The sequence below is a fragment of the Anser anser genome (genome assembly GCF_964211835.1).
Source record: "Anser anser genome assembly, chromosome: W".
Taxonomy (NCBI): Eukaryota; Metazoa; Chordata; class Aves; order Anseriformes; family Anatidae; genus Anser; species Anser anser.
In genome coordinates this window covers 8049026-8070282 of record NC_139731.1, presented here as the reverse complement: position 1 = coordinate 8070282, position 21257 = coordinate 8049026, and the positions used below count along the sequence as shown (strand labels likewise).

The 21257-nt window shown below is 40.2% G+C and overlaps 1 protein-coding gene across 4 annotated transcripts in view; it reads left to right on the top strand.

Annotated features, from left to right (window-relative positions):
* LOC310888736 (zinc finger protein 131-like) overlaps nt 1-16546 on the top strand; it is a 33164-nt gene extending 16618 nt beyond the window's left edge. For 3 of the 4 annotated variants that reach the window (XM_083815721.1, XM_083815723.1, XM_083815722.1), the window contains 3 exons: nt 4072-4760; nt 9119-9249; nt 14342-16546. In XM_083815721.1, the coding sequence (XP_083671847.1) occupies nt 4072-4760; nt 9119-9249; nt 14342-14950 (1429 nt within the window). In that variant the 3' untranslated portion in view covers nt 14951-16546. The remainder of the gene's footprint in view (nt 1-4071; nt 4761-9118; nt 9250-14341) is intronic. The other variant, XM_083815724.1, reaches the window with a different exon arrangement.
* The last annotated feature ends 4711 nt before the right edge of the window (nt 16547-21257 follow it).

The window sequence follows — 21257 nt, the reverse complement described above, 5'->3', positions numbered from 1 at the left end:
CAAGTGGGGCCTCACAAGGGCAGAGTAGAGGGGGAAAATCACCCCCCTTGACCTACTGGCCACACCTCTTTTAATGCAGCCCAGGATGCAGTTGGCCTTCTGGGCTGCAAGCGCACACTGCCGGCTCGTGTCGAGCTTCTCATCCACCAGAACCCACAAATCCCTCTCCGTGGGGCTGCTCTCAATGAGTTCTTCTCCCAGTCTGTACTCATGTCTGGGATTGCTCCGATCTAGGTGCAGCACTTTGCACTTGGACTTGTTGAACCTCATTTTGGTTCATGTGGGCCCACTTCTCAAGCTTATCCAGGTCCCTTTGGATGGCATCTCTTCCTTCTGTTGTATCAACTGCATCACTCAGCTTGGTGTCATCGGCAAACTTGCTGAGGGTGCACTTGATCCCTTCATCTGTGTCATTCATGAAGATATTGAAAAGCACCAGTCCCAAGACAGACCCCTGAGGGACACCACTCGTCACCAGCTTCCACCTGGACATAGAACCATTGACCACTGCTCTCTGGGTGCATCCATCAAGCCACTTCCTTATCCACCGAATGGTCCACCCTTCTAATCCATATCTCTCCACTGTAGAAATCAGGATGTCATGTGGGACAGTGTCAAAAGCCTTACAGAAGTCCAGGTAGATGACATCGGTCGGTCTTGCCTTGTCAACTGAAATATAATTGTTATAACAAGTTTTATACTGAATTAGTACTTAATCAGATGTTGATGTGGCACTTTTTATCCAGTACCTGTAACTGTATGCCATCATAGAACTCCAGCCTGAGAAAAGTAGGTGCCATTCCCATCATGCTTTTTTTTTTTTCTTGCCCTTCTTTCCCTTTTACTTTCACAGAGTGCTGTTATGTTATCATTCCTTTTGTATTCTCCTCTGTTCTTTCATCATGAAGCAGAGGGAGGGGCAATAAATGCCTCCTGGTCTTATGGTTATCCTTGCTTTCTCTTCTAGACTTCCTGACCTACTGGTCTTTGCATCAAGGCTAAGATTCCTCTTTATCTTCCCATAAATGCGTTAGCCAAGGGGAGTGACATTGGCCCAGAGTTCTCCTAGTAGCCAGTTAGCATTTTGTTTTTAAAAATAAGCAAAAAAAAAAAAACCACAACCCACCTCCATGACACGATACGGGAAACTTGGTTTTCAACATCAGTGTTGATTTTTTTTTGATTTTTTGAATGAACTTATTCTGTGCTTATTCTGGGGATTGGCAATGGAGCTGAGCTGAAAATGAGTAATTTTTTTAATAGGTGAGAGATGGGATTGCGCATTTCTGGTCCTACCCTCCAACAACACCAACACATCTTTTTGACATTAAGATTAAGCATGGTAGAATCAAAAGAACCTTTTTTTTTTTCCAGATTTGATAGAAAAAGCAGACCTTTGCAGTCTGCTTGAGAAATTGAAAAGAAACTTGAAACTGAAAAAGTGTGTTCTAATTGGTATTGCTTTGAGTTGGTATGTACCAATAGAGCTGTTGAAACAAGGTTCGGATCAACCCATCAAGCTAAACTGTCCAGCCTGCAATTATTCCACACTACTACATAATGTTATGTAGTTTATTGGTTATCTGTCTCTAGTAAACATTGTATTTCCTTCTAACATAAGAATTAAATGTTTTGCTTAACAGACACATGCAAGCCAGTATATGCTTAGTTATTTCCATTGTTCATAGACTGCAAAGTTTGTGGGGGTTTTATTTTGTTTGTTTGTTGTTGTTTTGGTAGAAAAACAAACTTGAGTATCACTGTCAGTCTCTTCCACAGTAGAAAGAGGGGGGGATTGCAATACAGTGTCTTGGTCTAAACTCTGACTGAAAAGGATAAGCTTCAGAAACCAGCTGAAGTAGAAATGATAATTGAACTAACCATTTTGGTTTAACCTATTAGGCATCTGAGTACCACACAGCTATTTGCTCACTCTCCAGCCCCAGCAGTGGGATGGGGGAGAGAATCTGTGGGGGAGAAGCAAGGGAAAATAACATTGATAAATTATGATAAAGGAATATACAAAGCAAGTGATGCTCAATGCAATCGTTTGCCACCTGCTGACTGATGCCTAGCCAGACCCTAAGCAGTGGTCTTAGCTGTGTCCCCTCCCAGCTTCTTGTGTACCCCAAACCTCCTCCTTGGCAGGGTAATATGAGAAGCTGAAAAGCCCTTGACTTAGTTGTTGCAGAGCAGTGCTTACACTAAAACATCAGTGTGTTATCAGCATTATTCTCATCCTAAATCTAAAACACAGCACCGCACCAGCTACTAGGAAGAAAATTAAATCCCGGCCAAAACCAGGGCACTAATCTCTCGTATAATGTATCCAAGAGTTGGACATCACGACCTAGACTAGAAAGAAAACAACCATCTGTTATTCCTTAAAATGCAGTTGTATGGTGTGTATCCTTATACAAAGCTTCACACCTGAACCACACAATGTGCTCAAGAATAGTAGTCTCCTCTTTCCTGAGCAGCGGATTATTTTGGTATATAATTCTGGAGCTACTTGTGGTAATGTGCAAAGTAACTTGTCACTTTCTAGACTTCAGAAATACAGGGTATATGAAACTACAAGTTTAACTGTTCTGTCTTCCTGTATCTGAATATTGTAAGGTGTAATTTGATAAGCTGTATCCTGCATTAGGTCATTAGCCACATATTTCTGGCATATGACATACAAATACTTGAAGCCATATTTGCCTATTACTAGATGACCCAGAAGTGATAGGGACTAGATTACATGAAAGGATTCATCAGGCTGCAGAGGAAAGTAAAAGCATACTCTCCTCAGTCTGATTTGAGGGGAAGATCATCTGCCCGTTTTTGAAACTGAAACTGAATACTAAAATGTAAGTGCTGTGGATAATCTTGAGGGTCTGACTTGAAAGCACTGGCTCGCTCAGCTCTGCCTATCCCTGACATCTTGGAGGAAGAGGGTTGTGTGTGCCTGGTGCAGGGGCAAAAGGAACAGATCTGGAGGAAACATAGGAGAGATTTTTGGTAGAAAAGCGAACTTAAGTATCACTGTCAGTCTCTTCTCCAAAGTATAAGGGGGAGGAATTGTAATACAGTGCCTCAGTCTTAATCTTATTTTTGAGTTGGAACTCCTCCCTTTGGGGAAATTTTTTTCCCAAGTATAGAATTTCACAAGTTTCTTAGATAAACCTATACCATTCGCCTAAACTGGTCTTTCTTATGTGTTTTGCGTCATTCAAGCAAGAGTGTTGTGGTTTAACGCTGGCAGGCAGATAAGTACCATACAGCTGCTTTTTTGCTCTCCCCAGGTAGGATGGGGGAGAGAATTGGGAAGGTAAAAGTGGAAGAACTTATAGGTTGAGATAAAAGCTTACTAAGTAAAACAAAAGCCACGCACACAAGCAAAACAAGGAATTCATTTGTTACTTCTCATTGGCAGGCAGGTGTTCAGATGCTTCCAGGAAAGCAGAGCTCATCACACATAACGGCTTCTTGGGAAGACAAATGCCATCACTTCAACTACAACCCCCTCCCCCCCTTCCTCCTTTGTTCCAGCTTTTATTACTGAGTATGATGTCATATGGCATAGAATATCTATTTTGTCAGTCTGGGTCAGTTGTCCTGGCTGTGTCCCCTCTACCATTCTGGTACACCCCAGTCTTCTTGCTAGCAGGGCAGCATAAGAAGCAGAAAAGTCCTTGGCTCTGTGTAAGCACTGCTCTTCAACAACTAAAAATATTGGTGTGTTATCACCATTATTTTCATCTGAAATCCAAAACACAGCATTGTGTGAGCCTATACGGAGAAAATTAACTCCATCCCAGCCAAAATCATGACACAGCACTTTAAAACACTTCAGTAACCTTATGTAAAAGGCTCTACAGCTTTAACCTTACTATTTTACAGCTCTAAGGAGTATCAACTAAGGACAGATTAGCTTCTGAAATGCACACAGGTTATGTGGTCATTCATTATTCAGTTTCTTTGAGAAATACCTAGAAAATGTTTAATGCAGAAGCTCAGTATCAGGCAGGAATTATTATGTAAGTGCTTGTGGATCTTAACCATATTTATGCAAATGCTTTACAGGAACAAAGAAAATTCATCACCCTTAGAATCAAATCAAATACAAGGTAAAGATAAACTGAAAAAGAGGAAGATAGCTGAAACCTCTAATGTTATAACAGAAACACTGCCATCTGCAGAATCGGAGCCTATTGAAATTGAGGTTGAGATTGCTGAAGGGACAATTGAAATGGAAGATGATAGCGTCGAGACACTTGAAGAAGTAGCTTCTGCAGAGCAATCCATAAAGTACGTACAGACAACGGGTACATCAGATGAATCTGCTTTGGCTCTTTTGGCAGATATTACCAGCAAGTATCGTCAGGGAGAACGAAAATGCCAGATCCAAGAAGAAGGTGACAGTGCAACTGATCCCTTATGCAAACAGGTAGAAGGTATTGAAATTGTGGAACTTCAGCTATCACACATGAACAATTTATTCCACTGTGAGAAATGTAACCGTTCATTTAAATTGTTTTACCATTTTAAGGAACACATGAAAATACACTCTACTGAGAGTTACAAGTGTGACATATGCAATAAAAGGTACCTACGAGAGAGTGCTTTGAAACAGCACCTCACGTGTTACCACATTGATGAAGGTGGTGCCAGCAAGAAGCAAAGACCTGGCAAAAAAATACATATATGCCAGTACTGTGAAAAACAGTTTGACCACTTTGGACATTTTAAAGAGCACCTCCGGAAGCACACAGGTAAGAGTACTACTATAGGCACGTACATGTCGCTTTGACTCTAGCACTTTGGATTTCTGCATGTTTTGGGGAAGTAGAGAATATGCTAAAGAGAACACGCAAGTCCCAAGTGCTAGAAATACTTGGCTTCTAGTTACAACTAAAATCATAGAATCTTGTTGTTGATTCTATGCTGATTTTTTTTCCCATTGATATAAACTGTGAGGAATCGAGGTTGTTTTTTTTTTAAATGGTTAAAAATAGGCACCTAAAACCAGAAAATCCTAATGAAGCTTCTCTCAAGTGTGTTAAACTTTTTTCTAAAAAATACTTTGTAAGGCATGTTTACTTCTTCAAAAGTGCCAAACTGAGTAGCTACTTTTATTTTCGCAACTGTGATTTTGTCAGGGTGAAATACTACCCCTATCTTTGCTCTTGACGTCTCATCTCATGATTTGATTTTGTTTGTTAACTAACACAGCAAAGTATTTCTATTGACTATAGTAGACTCTTGTTATCCAGTTTTCATAAAGGCAGATTTTACAATAGCATCTTCTGAGTACAAAATTATTTGTGCTCCTTTCTTATAATATGGGAGGTTAACATGCTACTTGATCTCATTGAAAAGTCTTTACTGTCTGTACAGATACTGAGTGTTATATAGCTAACTCTTTGAATGTAAAATATATGGTCCTGATCCTTCTATATGTTTTTGTTTAATATGTCAGTCATGAGTCATCAGTAAGAATTTAATGGAGGGTAGTAGCCCTCTTCTTTCTCAGCTTGTTGTTGTTAAAGTCTTTTATTTGAACTTCTTTGCATCTGTGTATGGGACTCCTGATTATTGATACATGACACTGTATCCAGTCTAATCCCAGTAGCCCCTTAAAAGTTGCATTTGTAAAAAGTCTTTGGCAAATCCTTATTCCCTATAAAGTAGGAAGTGTTTCTTCAATATAGCTAAGCCAACTACGAGCTATGTAATGAAAGTGTTTTCAGAGAAAAGTTTATGGCAGATTAACAGAGTAAACCAAATATCACCATATGGTGGTGGTTGTTTGTTGTGACAAAGAACTTTGGGGACCAAGCAACTTAGCATATCACAGACGATGCATAGTACTTTATCAATATTTATTGATACAAGTATAACACATGGAATGTAATTACTTTTGGTTTAGCATTTTGAAAGCCTTAAGCTTAAAATCAGACCTGATACTACCATTTCACTGTGGTCTCCTAAGATCAGTGGAAAAACTCCCGTTGAGCCCAAAGGCTTTCTAAACTCTGATTTCTGTATAGCATTAGTTGAATACTAAAACGAAAAATGAAGAGTCCAAGAAGAAAACTTCCTACAAACTATCTCATCCTGTTGCTGTTTAATCACAACACCAGCAATAACATTCAAGTAGCAAGTGCAGAAGAAATAGACACCTTATTAATTTTGGTAATTGTTTTTGATGTAGGAATTTGATATCAGCAAAAGCTGTTCTCTTGTTTCAAGAAAAGAAATTAGGAAGGGTAACCTTGGAGCTTCTTTCTTGCACACTTATACAGTGCCTTAAGAATCCTCAGAATCTATTAAGAAACTAAAAAAAAAAAAACCACTCAAAATTGTCTTGCATGTCATGTGCCCATGAACATACTAACAAAGTCATCTCCAGAATTTATAAACAGGGAGTTTTTTTGCATGATGTAATGATTCTTTTTTTACTGCATGAGAATCAATGCAAATTTGCTTGCCAATTGTAGGTAACTCACAGGACAGAAATTCTGCTAGGCTTAATGTATATCCTTTGAAGTTAATAACTCTAATTTGTCTTGCACAAGAAGAGCAACTTCCTCATACAGAAGTCAATCTTAGAAGGAAGCTATCGCTCTCAATATGCTTGTCTAATCCTGGTATTTTGCAAAGCTTATATCCCCTAGCAGAAAGAGACACTGAACAGCTTTGATTTCCTCTGATTTTACTGGGAATTTTGACTGCTAAATATTTCTCAAATTTATTTATTTATTTTAACTTTTACGGAGTGTGTGTTTGCTCACATGAGTGAAGATGGAAGTGAGGGAGTTTTGATGTGCTCCAAGCAGCTAAACGTCTGAAAACTCTGTAAGTGAAGTAATTTGTATACAGATTATACGAACTTGTTAGGAAAAAAATAATCAAGGGCTTTGCCATTCTGTGGTAAATCTAAAATATGATTTTACAGGAAGTGTACTTTAAACTTTAAATAACATCTTCCATAGTTGTGAATAAGTGGACTCTGAATACCTTGAATAAATAATTGCAAAGAGTTCGTTTGATAAATACCTGCCTTTGGGGTACTTGTGGGGGGAAAAACAATAAAAAGCTGGGTTTATTCTTTCTTTCTAAACACAAATAATGATGTGGTAGCTTTATAGTTAGGGATGTATTCCTTTGTATTTCTTACACATTAGGCAAATAAAAATCAGTGTTGTTAGACATTTCTTTGGGTTAACAATATTTATTTTGGACCATCTCCTTCCTGTGGCTATAGGTTTACAAAGGAACCGGCACAATATCAGACTGTCTTCTGTCAGAATTTCTGTCCTGTGAGTTACTCACTATTGGTGAGGGAAATCTCATTCTTTTTCATACAGTGAAAAAAAGATCAACACTAGATCCAGTCAAAAACCTCCCTCTTTAGAAAATCTCAGTTAGATGAGGCTAAACTTGCAGCTGAATCATACGCAGGGGAAGAGAAACAGGCTGTCATCTTTAGTAGAGGTGTTCAGCCCCCTGCTCACATTGCCAATGCCTCTCTCAAGGTAACGGTGGCCTGGCATGCCATGCATGCTTTCCATCCCCCTTGTGAGCTGTACAACTTGGGTCACAGTGCTGATTTGTGCTGTGCAAGAAGTCGCGTGACTTCTTTTGGCCCTTGGATATTGCTAGCATTATCATTGAATTGTCACTTTCAGTTACTTTTGTCAGAATATGGTGAAGATTACTGAACAATTTCAGTAAGAACAGAATAAATCTGTCCCTTACTGTGTGGTGGCTTACTTCAAGTAACTATTTAAATGTGGCCAAATCACAGGGCAGGTGAAGGTCTGTGGTGTGAGTTTTGTGTTGTTTTATCTTCTTGGCTTGCCATTGTATGTGGTTGCTCATGCAAAGTCTGTAATTTTTGACATTAGAGACTGGTGGCAGTTCAGTATCCTCTGTATTACCTTACAACAGTCTCTGAAAACATAGCCTTCTGTAATCATTAAGGGGAATATTCGTACCATTTAACTTTTTTTGGTAGCCTTTAGGTGTGTAAGCCAGAATTATAGGCTACTTGTGGATTTCTGTTGAAAAGCTAGTTGGGTATTTCTGAAAATATAGGTTTATTGGCTTTCCATTCCAGTTGGTAACTACCATCTTCCTAAAAATGTAGGCTTTTAAACTTTATCTAGCTAGAATATATTCTTACATTATTCACTGAAATAATCCTCATTTGGAATTCATCCTCTTTTGGAATTCATTAAGCAGTTTGTTTCAGTAGTTACATTGATGCCAGTACCTTCACAGATTAATTATCAGACTTTTAGAAGAAACATACTGTTCCTAATTTTTTGTACTTTAATTTCCTTGAATTTCATTGCGTTTGTACGTGAATAAATTAGTAAATAGACACCGGTTGTACTTGGCTACTACTTGATGGCAGTAATAACAATATACTACTCTGGATGAAAAAAGAAAACAGGACCTATTTTCAGCCTTCCCTGCTGTTGTCCTTAGCCGGCTTCCCAGTGGAAAATGTTCTTCTTTTTGGTACCAGGTTTGAAAGAAAGTGACTAAATAGAAAGAATTATCTTGCTTGTGCCCATCTATGTCCCTCCGTGCTTTCTCTTCACATTTTTTTTAAATGCTGATGCATTTTTACTTCATGGTCAGGTCATTCTGTGCCAGCTTCTTTGTCTGGAGCTCAGTTTCAGCTCTTGAGCATAAGCTGTTTTTGTTCTTGAAAACTTTGTATTTTTTTAATACTTCCTTTAATGTGTGACTTTGTATAATTTCTAATGTTGAGTCTTTAACTATAAATATTATCAGGTGAAAAGGCTATATAGCTGCTATTTCATTAAGATATTTTGACAGGATAGCAATCTAACTTCCATAGAAAAATAAATGTACTTTAAACAGCACTAACAATTATATTAGATTGTCATTTTCTAAATTTACATAATTTAAATTTACATAATCTATTTACATAAATGAAGTTTGCATGCAATGTCTTTCTCTTCTGTAGAATAATCCAGTTGGCCAAGTTTTTACAGCATATCTATCAATCTATGCAAAATGAAGAGAGGACAAAGGAAGAGCTGACAGAAAACCACTTTTTTATACACTTAAATCCCTGTGTTTGTCTTAATAGGTGAAAAACCATTTGAATGTCCAAATTGCCGTGAACGTTTTGCTAGGAATAGCACACTCAAGTGTCACTTGACAGCCTGTCAGTCTGGAGTTGGAGCTAAAAAGGGAAGAAAGAAGCTATATGAATGTCAGGTGGGTAATGGAAGTTGCAGTCTGAGGTTAGACACCTCCTTCCTGTGTTGAGGGAATGAATACTAAGCAGGAAAGACAACAAGAGTGGGCTCATATCTCCAAGAACTACTTTTAGTAAAACAAATATAAGGATCACATTCAACCACAACATGCAGATAAATTATTTTGTCCAAGTAGTTCCATTTAAAACATGGAATTACTGATATGGATCTTCATAATACTTCGTTAATCTTTCTGCTTCCTTTTCATGATGCACTGACCTAGGCCTTTCCCTCTTGTGAGCATGCTTCACTAAAGTCCAAATTACAAAGTACTATTTTATTTTCCTATTTTTTTATTCTTCTGTTTGATATCCAATATATTGACTTGATCTATAAAGTCTTTCTATCTTATGATGACAATTCATATCTTTTAAGCAAATATAAATGCTGTAGATAGACATATAAGGTACTTGGTCACTATATGTAACAGGTTCAAAAAGCTGTTCAGAAGAAAGTTACTTAACTTTTAAGAATCAGCTTTTAAAAGCTAGATAATATGAGAACTAAGGTTGGCTGTAGCATTTTTTTTTATTTGCCATTTTGCTGCTTCAGTTCTGCAACAGTCTCAAATACACTTCTCTCCCCACCCCCCAAGACTCTCATCCTATTCAGTTGACAGATAGGCTGTGGTTTGAAGTTAATTTGGCTTGTGTAGTGAAGAAAACTGCTGGACATGGGTTTTATTTGTTCCAAAACAGAACATTTTTTTACTTACAGAAAGCAGCGAATACTGCAGGAGATGAATGAATGAATTCTGTGTGTTGCTAATCGCACTTTAATTGGAAGTTTCACTGATGCTGTTGCATCATTTAGTTTTTATGCTAGTCTGAAGTTAATTTCTGTGGGCATAGCTATGTTTTAAAGATGTTTGTTTTGAGCATGAGAACTGCTGTTAACACAAAGTTGTATCTAGTAGCATCAGACTCAATATACTGTTTTGTCTTTGCAACCCTTTGGTTTAATTGCATTGTGTCATAGCTTTCTCTTTCTAAATTGATACCATGTTCTCTTACAGATGTTGTGAATGTGAATTAGTGTTACTTCAGCCCACAGCAACAGCAGTAATTCCTGGATATTTTTTCCTTGATTTTTTTTTTTATCTTTAGAACTAAATTTGAATAGTATTCAATAAATAAAATCTTGGCTCACTGCAGAACGAGGAGAAAAAATTGTACTTCCTTGATGAGCACTTCTGTTGCTTTTCAGTGTATGTCTTGAGGACTGAATTAGGCTACATGTGGCAAGAGCGGTAATTATGTGCTTGGGCATTACTAATAGTTATTACCTTTATATATGACTAAGTAATTTTGTGTCTTTATTTATAAGGTTAATATTTTAAACACTTGTACAACATCTTTCTAAAGCATTAGTCTGGGCGGAAGAAAGCCTGGCACTAGCATCATAAACCTGTTTTTAACAGACTTCAACAGTAAAATGGGGATATTCAGACCCATTACATGACCTGTTCCTTGAGTTAATTCCTGTCAGTTACTCCATCATCCTTCTGTGCTGTTGTCAAAAATTAAGAGGAGATAGAACACTGTTTCAAAAATGCTTGCTGACAGTGAAGGAGTGTTGAAACATGTTCTTTGCTTCTTTCTGCAACTGAGAACAGTTCTATGGAAAAAGACTCCTGAGCCTGTTTCTTTACTCCAAGTGCGACTCTACCCCATTCTTCTCTCTGGCACCTTATTCGTTTCTGCAGTGTTTCTGTGTATTATTTTCAGGCTACTCACCTCAGTCAGTGTCAGCTGAAGGGAAGAAATGAAAGTGTGCTCAAGTGCTTTGTGAAAATAGTGCCTCTGCAGTCTAGGCAGTACTTCTAGGTGGAGAAGACTTAAAGGGATGGAGTTTTTAAGATATTTTTATCTACTGAGATTTTTTTTTTTTTAATAGCAAAATGGGAGAGTTTACTCTAGCTGGTTAAACCTCACATTGCTGTGAACAAAATAAAGATAATGAGGAAAAGGGGGCTAGTAGTACTGCATCTAGAACTTCAGTAACAGGACAATTTGTATCACACTTTCATCATGCAATATTATTGCACAAATATAGTTTTCTGCTCAAAATTCTAGTACCAGATCTTCATTGGGGCATGCTTCTGTATGTGAATTTCACATAAGGTTGAAATAAGAAAAATTTCAAAATCTGTACTGACTCATAAATTCAGTAAGTATCCTGTTTATGTATAAATAGAAGGGCTACAAAGCTGGTGAAGGGCTTGGAACACATGTCCTATGAGGAGTGGCTGAGGGAATGGGGGTTGTTTAGTCTGGAGAAGAGGAGGCTCAGGGGAGACCTTATTGCTCTCTACAACTACCTGAAAGTAAGTTGTGGGGAGCTGGGGGTTAGTCTCTTCTCACAGGTAACTAGTGATAGAACTAGAGGGAATGGCCTCAAGTTGCGCCAGGTGAGGTTTAGGTTGAAAATTCTGAGACATTTCTTCTCAGAAAGAGTGGTCAGGCACTGGAACGGTTTGCCCAGGGAGGTGTTGGCATCACTGTCCCTGGGGGTATTCAAGGAAAGGTTGGACCTGGTGCTTAGGGACATAGTTTAGTGGGCAACATTTGTAGTAGGGTGATGGTTGGACCAGATGATCTTAAAGGTCTCTTCCAACCTTAATGATTCTATGAAATGGCACGGTTTCTTAAATAGTAATAACAGACGCTCTTTTCATCTGAATCATAGAATGGTTTAGGTTGGAAGGGACCTTAAAGATCATCTAATTCCATGGGCAGGGACACCTCCCACTAGACCAGGTTGCTCAAAGCCCCCATCCGACCTGGTCTTGCCTCATCCCTGGAAGAGTTCATCCACAACTTCTCTGGGCAACCAGTTCCAGTGCCTCACCAACCTCATAGTAAAGAATTTCCTCCTAATGTCTGATCTAAATCTACCCTCTTTTAGTTTAAAATCATTAACCCTTGTCCTATTGCTACACTGCCTTTTAAAGAGACCCTCCCCAGCTTTCTTGTAGGCTCCCTTTAGGTACTGGAAGGTTGCTCTAAGGTCTCCCTGGAGCCTTCTCTTCTCCAGGCTGAACAACCCCAACTCCCTCAGCCTGTCTTCACAGGAGAAGTGTTCCAGACCTCTGATCAACCTTATGTTGTGGGGCCCCAGCGTCGAATGTAGTACTCCAGGTGGGGTCGGGTCTCATGAGAGCAGAGTAGAGGTGGAGAATCACCTCCCTCAACCTGCTGGTCATGGTTCTTTTGATGCAGCCCAGGATGCAGTTCACTTTCTGGGCTGCAAGCTCACATTGCTGATTCATGTTGAGCTTCTCGTTAATTAACACCCCCAAGTCCTTCTCCTCGGAGCTGCTCTCAGTCCATTTTCCACCCAGCCTGTATTTGTGCTTGGGATTGCCCCAACCCAGATGCAGGACCTTGTACTTGGCCTTTTTGAACTTCGTGAGGTTTGCACAGGCCCTCCTCTCAAGCCTGTCTAGGTCCCTCTGCATGGCATCCCTTCCTTCCAGCATGTCTACTGCACATGACACCACAGAGCTTGGTGTCAGCAACCAACTTGCTGAGGGTGCATTCAATCCCACTGTCCGTGTCAGCATCAAAGATGTTAAAGAGCACTGGCCCCAATATCGACCCCTAAGGAACACTGCTCTTTACTGATCTCCACTTGGATGTCGAGCAGTTGATCACAACTCTTGGAGCGCGACCGTTCAGCCAATTCCTTGTCCACTGAGTGGCCTATTCACATCAAATCCATGTCTCTCCAATTTAGAGACAAGGATATCAAGTGGGACAGTGTCAAATGCTTTGCATAGGTCCAGGTAGGTGATGTCAGTTGCTCTTCCCCTATACACCAATGCTGTAACCCCATTGTAGAAAGCCACCAGATTTGTCAGGTGTGATCTGCCCTTACTCAAGTTATGTTAGCCGTCACTGATCGTCACCTTATTTTCCATGCTTTAGCATAGTTCCCAGGAGTATCTGCTCCATAATCTTGCTAGGCACAGAGGTGAGACTGACTGGCCTGTAGTTCCCTGGGTCTTCCTTTTTTCCCTTTTTAAAAATGTGGGTTATGTTTCCCCTCTTCCAGTCAGTGGGAGCTTCACTGGACTGCCATGACTTCTCAGATATGATGGACAGTGACTTAGCACCTTAGAGGTGGAGAATAACCTCTCTCAACCTGCTGGTCACGCATCTTTTCATAGAATCACTTAGGTTGGAAAAAAACTTCCAAGATCATCAAGTCCAACCATTAACGTAGCACTGCCAAGTCTACCACTAAACCATGTCCCTAAGCACCACATCTACATGTCTTTTAAATACCTCCAGGGATGGTGACTCAACTTCCCTGTACAGACTGTTTCAATGCCTCACAACCCTTTCGGTGAAGAAAGGGTTTTTTCCTAATTTTTCCTAATATCCAACCTAAACCTCCTCTGGCACAACTTAAGGCCATTTGCTCTTGTCCTGTCGCTTCTTGCTTAGGAGACCAACCCCCAACCTGCTATAACCTCCTTTGAGGTAGTTGTAGAGAGGTCTCCGTGAGCATCTTTTTCTCTAGACTAAATAACCCCGGCTTCCTTGGCTGCTCTTCATAAAACTTGTTCTCTAGACCCTTCACCAGTTTCGTTGCCCTTCTTTGGACGCACTGTAGCACCTCAGTGTCCTTGTAGTGAGGGGCCCAAAACTGAACACAGTATTTAAGGTGTGTTCTCGCTAGAGGTTTTGATGCAACGCAGGATATGGTTGACTTTCTGGGCTGCAAGCACACATTGCCAGCTCATGTTGAGTTTTTCATCCATCAACACCCCCTAGTTCCCACAGGGCTGCTCTCTATCCACTCATCACCTAGCCTGTATTCGTGTTTAGGATTGCCCCAACCCAAGTGCAGGACACTGCACTGACTTCTGAACTTTTACCTCTAACATGTTTGTTTTGTTGTTGGTGGTTTTGTTTGCTTGTTTGTTTTTGTTTTTAATTTAAGTAGCAAGAAGCTACACTATGTGAAGCTATGGTCTTAAATAGACACTATGGTTTCTCATATTTCTATTGGCACTGTTTAACATACTGTATCTTTTGTTTTAGGTTTGTAACAGCGTGTTTAACAGCTGGGATCAATTTAAAGATCACTTGGTGATACACACTGGTGACAAACCCAACCACTGTACCTTATGTGATTTGTGGTTTATGCAAGGCAGTGAGCTGAGAAGACATCTCAAAGACATGCATGATATTTCAGAACGACTAGTGACAGAAGAGGTTCTTCCAGTGGAAGCTGTGGATATTGAACCAGTAACATCAATGACTATAATAGAGCAGGTGGAGCAAGTCCACGTCCTACCAGTAATTCAGGTACAAGTGGATCCTGCGCAGGTAACTGTGGAACAGATGCACCAGGATCTCATACAGGACAATCAAGTGAAAGGTATGCAGATGGATGAACTGCAAGAACAGGTGCAAATTAGTTACTTGGAAGTTGAGCACATTCAGACTGAACAAGTTCATGCGGAGCAGTTGCATGTTGAGCATGTAAATCAAATACAGATGGAAGAAGTACGGGCAGAACTTATAGATGGAACAAACCTTGAACAAGCAGAATATGAAAGTGTTGATCAAGGAGAAGCAGAAAAAAAGAAACCTAGTCACATAGATGATGTAGATAAGGAAGATCATGAACAAGCTGAAGACAATTAGTGGACACTGAATGAAAAGGTAGATGACTAGGACAATTAACCACACTGTGCAGGTTTACAAATGAAATGCCAAATTATATTTGTTAACTTTTACATTGGCTTTTGAACCATCAGTGGTCATCTTTCCAATATTATTTCCTTAGAAATCCGGACAAGTGGACCAAAGTTAGTTTTCTTTGTGTACAACTAAATTTCTCTCATATGTGAAAAATAATTCATTCATGTAATAACACAGAGCAAACTACCATAGAGATGGACAGCTTTGTGAGGATTTTGATAATCCTCACAAATCACTGTTATACCATTCTTGGGTATATGTAAGAGTAACCTCTTTTCTTCTTGCCATAGAAGCAAACTCTTGTTATAGATTTGCAGAGTGTCTGTGGCAGAAGAATTAGTAAAATCTGGTGGGTTCTAATATAAATGACCAATGGGGTACCTGTGAGTTTTCTGGGCAGACTGTTTGCCATCCAACTGCAGTGTTGTATCTAACAGCAGTCCCTGCATTTCTTTAATCTGAGCAGCTTTATATCAAGCTGGAACTTCTGAACTTTCAGGGTGGGAGAAAACCATTTTTGCTGGAGGTCTCGGAGCACAAAAATCTTGTGCCTTTTCAACACTGACTGGTTAAATTTCCACAAAGGTCCTAGTGTGTTCAAGAACCTAGTTCAGTAAAAGGCAATGTAAGTAATGTTATAATGCTTTATATATTTGCTTAAAATTAATTGTCAACTACTGGTTTTTTTTTTTTGCATTAAATTTAGAATGGGGCAGGTTGAGGGAGGAAACATTCCATATGGAGGCAATGGGACATTCTAAAAGGAACACATTAAAATAGGAAAAGCTCAGTAGAATCTGTGCTAAAAATGAGCTGGAAGAAAGCTATCAGCATACTCTTTTATAAATCTTCATTTTTTAAAATGAATATGTTTAAACAAATTGAGAAGACTCATCTCTATGGTATCAGGTTCCTGTTTTTTTGAAATTAAGTTCTGACACTTGACACAAAGATGACATGCTAAAAATAGAAGTAAAAGCCATAGGCATGAGTGCTAAACTGTGGATTAAAAGTAGGAGTAAATATTTTAATCGATATTAGACAGTAAGTCAATACCAACCATGAAATGTTCATTATTTGCTTCATCCAATAAACTAGGAACAATTGAGTGACTGGCAATTACAGTGTCAGATCCCAGCGTTAAGAGTCAATCTTATTTTAATAAGATAAATAGTTCGTTAGTGTGAAGTTTGTTTAGAAAATATTGGTCTGGCTCTGTGTTCAGCCATGCTAAGGACTTCTAATTCTCAATTATTACCTTGAGATTAGAGTCATTACATTCTTATGAAAAACTTTCTTTTCAAAGCCTTAACTGAAGGGAGGAATTCTTGCAAGGAAGTTTCCTAATGCACTTAGTAATCCTGTAGATCTTAGTTAAAATCAAGCTTTTCTATTCAGTCTTCTCCTAAGGTAGAAATATTTCCTCAAATCTGTGCTTCTGTTTAGTCTCATTCAAAATGATTCTTGTGTTTCATCTTACCCTTTGAGAAATTGTAGCAAAACAAACATGGATCTCAATTAAAATTTTTAACAATGTGATTAATGTAACTTGCATTCTTTTTTAATGATGTGTTGTGTTTCCTGAGATTCAAGTAGTATGTGATGAAATTCTGTGCTAAGGACAGGGTGAAAGGCTTTCTTCAAGTAATAACTCCACTGGAAAGTTTTTCCCTTTGCAAACCCCAATTCCCTACCTATAATTTCATTCCCAAATGTCTGAAGCCCAAATTGATCCTACCTCATGAGTCAGTCCAGTGGAGGCCCCCATGTCTCCATGCTGCAACTGATACTGGGGGGGGAGTTTCTGAGAATCAGAAGTTGTGGCTGCTTTCTGTAGTGGTCTCTTTGCTACGGTCTTTCTACCCCAAACGTCTGTATAGACACACAGACCTCTCCAAACTACCTAGCACCATAGGTGTTCTTCCCTCTAAATATGTATATACTGTTGATCCTCGGAGACCTATATTGTTCTATAGCTTGCAACGGGGCAGCATACAGCAGCACTTGATGCTTGCAGTCTGCAGTATGTCTTGGCATATAGAGTCAATAGTTGAATTTATGCAGAATGAAACTAATGAGATAAAGCAATGGGGTTCAGGCAGTGAGAAATGGAAAAGACGGAATGAACAGAAACACATGTGAGGTTGTGGAGAATAGACTTGTTAGTGTGACTGATAAGCATCAGCTTTGGGCAAAGGGGAGTTGAGCAGCCTGTTCTTGTCTCTCTCTTATACAAACTTTGTGGATGGAAGCCCTTAAGATTGGTATGAGAGTCTTGTGTTGGTGGGACGGCCCTGTTTTGGAGGCAGAACAGAATCTTGAGGACCACGGTGCCCAAGTGAAACCTTTTGCTTCGTTATGTGTAAAATGAATATTAAGTTCGCACCCCTGAATATGATAACGAGCTTAAAGAAGTAGATGCTAAACATATACGACTATAGTACTCAACTCTTCATCCGAATCATGCAAAACGTCACCCCAGGGAGGGAGCAGATAAGGTTAGGATATAAAAGACTGTTAGGAGTCAGTGCTAAAAATAGGGGAAGAAGAAAGAAAAAAAAAAGAGAAGTAGAAAGAGAAGAAGATGAATTTAGTGAGGAAAAAAAAAGAGCTGGGGGGGGAGGAAAAAAAAATTGGAAAACTAAAAGGGGCTGTGCCCTTTCTCCACCAAAACAGGGGTGTCTTGGTAAGCTCCGTGCCTTCATCATTTGGTGAGAAATACCTGGGATAGCATTCTGCTAGCACTATTATCATATATTAGCGCTATTGCAGTAAGTGTGTTTATCAACAGCAATTCCAAATCTGTTATATCTGTCACCTTATTAAATATGTTCAACTTTGTGAAACTGTCTCAGTGAAAGTCCTTGGCAGGACTTTGAAACAGGCAAGCACTGGACTCTGAAAAGTCCCTTTTTAATGAGGCAGAGGTGTGTTTTGTTATAAAATGTGAGCATTAAATTCAGACTGAGGTTACAGGTAGACTTCAGGATTTATATGTGATACTCATGAAAAGCCAAAAACTATTTCTGAAAGTAGGGCAAGGAAGGGAAAGGGAGCTGATCAACAGTTTGAGAGCTGCTGAATTATTCAGACAATATAAGAAAGGATTGGTTGTTTTTTTGGAAAACAGTTTTCTTGAGCCAAAGAAAGCTTAATCTGCAGACTTATGAGGATGAAATCAGATGTCATTCTTGTGCAAAACAGTCACTAGAAGAGGATCTTGCAGCCTCTGCTTTTGTTTGTGAATCTGCAGTAGAACTTTTACTTAGCTAATGGTGGGGAATATGGTACTGTTACAGAGATTCTGTAATTGATTATTATGTCAAATGATTTTTTATATTACATTTATAATAGATGTTTTGGCTGTTTATTTTTAAGGATTGAAGCATCTCCTCAACAGGGACTATCATATGAAAATGTAATATGCAGTTGGATTTTTGTTGTTGCTGTTTCTAACAGCTTTGTTCTTAGACTTGTGTTTGCTGCTATACGTACAAATATTTTGTAACTTTGGAGCTACACTTTTTTTGTAGCAATTGTTTTTGTCAACCAGTTGCCAGCTCAGGCAGTTCTCACAGACGATGGAACCTTTTTCTGATCCACCAGCTCAAATTGTGAGAATTACGTTGTGTTCTTTGCAGTGGAAAACTCCAGTAACCTTGCATGTTCAAAAGTGATTGTGCAGGCATAACAGTGGCATAACAGTGGGGAGTATGTTAAGCACATAAGAGGAAGGTCCCACTGTCCCAAAATAAGGAGGATAGCTAAGAAAAACAAGACAAGCAATGCCAAATCAGTAAAAAAAAAAAAAATCAAGGGCCCTCTAGTCACGAGAGAAGAAGGAAAAAAAATGAAAAGGAGAAATTAAAGGTTGGTCAAATAAAATTGTATATATATGGTATAGTAATAAGCATCGAATAGGTTGTGAACCTGTAGTACTCCTCCAATGAGGAAATGGGAGGAATCAAGTATTGGTAATAGGGGATATAAGGTTATGATACACTTCTGCTCTGTGCTTCTGCTTGCAGGATGCCCACCATTGAAATTGTGAATAAAAATGCTACTTTAAAGCCTTTGACACCGTCTCCCACAGCATCCTTGCAGCTAAACTGAGGAAGTGCAGTCTGGACGATTGGGTAGTGAGGTGGACTGTAAACTGGCTGAAGGGAAGAAGCCAGAGGGTTGTGGTCAATGGGACGGAGTCGAGTTGGAGTCTTGTATCTAGTGGAGTCCCTCAAGGGTCGGTACTGGGACCAGTGTTGTTCAATATGTTCATCAGTGACTTGGATGAGGGAATGGAGTGCACCATCAGCAAGTTCGCTGATGACACTAAACTGGGAGGAGTGGATGACACGCCGGAAGGCTGTGCTGCCATCCAGCGGGACCTCGACAGGTTGGAGAATTGGGCGGGGAGAAACTTAATGAAATATAATGAGGGCAGGTGTAGAGAGTCCTGCATCTGGGTAAGAAGAACCGCAGACACCAGTATAAGTTGGGGACTGCCCTGCTGGAGAGCAGTGAAGGGGAGAGGGACCTGGAGGTCCTGGTGGACAGCCGGATGACCATGAGCCAGCACTGTGCCCTTGTGGCCAAGAAGGCCAATGGCATCCTGGGGTGTATCAGGAGGGGGTGAGGTTAGTAGGTTTAAAGAGAGGTTCTCCTACCCCTCTACTCTGCCCTAGTGAAACCACATCTAGAATACTGCATCCAGTTCTGGGCCCCTCAGTTCAAGAAGGACAGGGAACTGCTTGAGAGCATCCATCTCAGAGCCACAAGGATGATTAAGGGAGTGGAGCATCTCCCTTATGAGGAAAGGCTGAGGGAGCTGAGTCTCTTTAGCTTGGAGAAGAGGAGACTGAGGGGTGACCTTATTAATGTTTATAAATATGTAAAGGGTGAGTGTCAGGAGGACGGAGCCAGGCTCTTCTCGGTGACATCTAATGATAGGACAAGGGGCAATGGGTGCAAGCTGGAACATAGGAGGTTCCGCTTAAATATGAGACAAAACTTTTTTACGGTGAGGGTGACAGAATACTGGAACAGGCTTCCCAGGGGGGTTGTGGAGTCTCCTTCTCTGGAGACATTCAAAACCTGCCTAGACGCGTTCCTGTGTGATGTGATTTAGGTGTTCCTGCTCCAGCAGGAGGATTGGACTAGATGATCTTTCAGGGTCCCTTCCAATCCCTAACATTCTGTGATTCTGTGTGATACTTCACTGAGATCCTTGCCTGAGCCTGTGTTATTGGCTACAGATTGTTTCTCACAAACTGGGGACTCGTCCGGGTTCCAGTCGCCTTCTGGGGAGCCCCGTTATCCCTGCAGCCGGAAGGCATGCCCCACTGATTTCAGCGGTCCTGTGCCTTGGTGACGGTGGTTCTGCAGAGAGCTGATGAAGGAACCGAGACTGGTTAAGAAGGCTGGATTGGTAAAGAATTAGAGAAGAAAGGAAGGTAGGAACTACAGTTTTGAGAATTGACCTGGTAACTGTGCATAGACTAAGGTAAGAAATATTAAGAATTGCCTTGGGGGTTGGGTAAGACTTGTGTAATGTGTGATTGAGACATACTTTTGTGCAAAGCGACTGTGGAGTCCCAATCCACAGTTCAGTAGCTCCGCGAGGGGCACGGCCAGAGACAAACGAAGCGGTAGGTAGAAGGGAGAAAGGAAGAGTCTTGGGAAAATCTGGTATATGGTACCCCCCTTGCATGGTGAAGTGCTTGGCAGTATGCCAGGGAATCTGGTTAACCCATAGGTGTACGGTACCCTGTACATGGTAAAGTGCTCGGCAGTACACCCCCATTTTCTAGAACTGGAACGTTAGTGTATGGTACCCTGCAGGAGGAAAAATTTCTGTAGCATCACAGTGACAAGGGCTAGGAAAAATGGGAAATAAGGATTCCATGGGAAAGGGAGATATCCCTGGGGCAGTACCATGTAGTCGATCAAGGATAGCCAGTTGATGTAATCTTTTTGGATTCCAGTAAAGCTTTTGATATGGTTTCTCATAGGATCCTAGTGGACAAAATGTCCAGCGTACAGCTAGATAAAAACATCATCCAATGGGTGAACAATTGGCTGATGGGTAGGGCTCAAAGGGTTATGGTAAATAGGTTTACATCAGGCTGGCAGCCAGTCACCAGTGGGGTTCCCCAGGGCTCCATTTTAGGGCCAGTTCTTCTCCATTTAGGGCCAGTGTTCTCATAAATGATTTGGATGTAGGACGAGAAGGTGTTTTGAGCAAATTTGCTGA